Source organism: Protobothrops mucrosquamatus, unplaced genomic scaffold (assembly GCF_001527695.2).
Source record: "Protobothrops mucrosquamatus isolate PMUCROS unplaced genomic scaffold, P.Mucros_1.0 scaffold3418, whole genome shotgun sequence".
In the NCBI taxonomy this organism is placed as follows: Eukaryota; Metazoa; Chordata; class Lepidosauria; order Squamata; family Viperidae; genus Protobothrops; species Protobothrops mucrosquamatus.
Window position 1 is genome coordinate 92,925 of NW_015389399.1, and position 1,154 is coordinate 94,078.

At 56.9% G+C, this 1,154-nt stretch overlaps 1 protein-coding gene across 1 annotated transcript in view; it reads left to right on the forward strand.

The window, feature by feature from the left end:
* Positions 1 to 192, forward strand: part of RAB11B (RAB11B, member RAS oncogene family) — a 13,475-nt gene extending 13,283 nt beyond the window's left edge. The window contains exon 5 of the mRNA XM_015826985.1: positions 47 to 192. Within this exon, the coding sequence (XP_015682471.1) occupies positions 47 to 192 (146 nt within the window). The remainder of the gene's footprint in view (positions 1 to 46) is intronic.
* Positions 193 to 1,154: the final 962 nt, after the last annotated feature.

Sequence of the window (1,154 nt, forward strand, 5' to 3'; positions counted from 1 at the left end):
GTATGCTCACCAGAGTCTTTCCCCCCCCCCCCGGTCTCCTTTGCAGAGATTTATCGCATCGTGTCCCAGAAGCAGATTGCGGACCGGTCTGCCCACGACGAGTCTCCGGGGAACAACGTGGTGGACATCAGCGTGCCTCCCACCACCGACGGACAGAAATCCAGTAAACTCCAGTGCTGCCAGAACCTGTGACCTCCTTCGGCCGCTGCTGCCCGCCCTCCTCCTCCTCCTCCTCCTCGGTCTGCCCTTCGGCCGGAGACACACGTGCGCACTTCCTGGGGCCCCGCCCTCTTTCCTCCCTTCCGTTTTAGGGCGTCCTCAAGAGGGCTGACCTGCCCTTCCCCGGGACTGGGGCTGAATGTAATGCTGGGGGGGAGGGGAGGGGATGGGGGGGCTTTGAAATGCCACATGGAGCCAGGCAACCTTTTCTCATGTGTGCGGGCGTGCTCACGCGTGCCTCATGTGGAAGAACGGAAAGGATGCGTGCTTAAGGGACCTAAAGGGAGCGTTGTGCGGGCGTTATTTTATTTTATTTTATTTGGGGGGGGGAGATTGCCATTCAGGCTGCTTTGCAGGCAGGAAAGTCAAGGCAAGGCAAGCACTTTGCGGGCGGCCTTGTGTCTTGTTGGTGTGTGCAAACCCCTGCACACTCACACCTGGAAACGCATTGCTGGCTCTGGGACCCGGTCACCTTCCCCCCCCCCTCTCTCTCTTCCTCTCTCTCTTCCTCTCTCTCATGTGCGTTCTCTTTCTTTCTTTCTTTCTTTCTTTCTTTCTTTCTTTCTTTCTTTCTTTCTTTCTTTCTTTCTTTCTTTCTTTCTTTCTTTCTTTCTTTCTTTGGTGTAGCTTTCCTCATTTTCTCTCTCCCCTCCCCCCTGCTTCCACTTTGGGGCCCGTGAAGTGTGTCTGTGCGTGGTGGTCTCGGCCTTCACCCCAGCCGCCACCAGAGCCTTGCGCCCCCCCCTCCCCAGAATTGGCTCCGATAGGTCGCCCTGGCATGACACTAAGCAATTTCATACATGAAGGGCCAAGCTGACCCAGGCTTCCTTGGGCCCCTTTTCACGGTAGGAATGCTTCCTCCTGAACCTCTTGAGATTCCACCCCTGCATGTCGCTTTCTTCTTCTCCAGCTAGTCCCTGCCCCTCCCTCCCCCC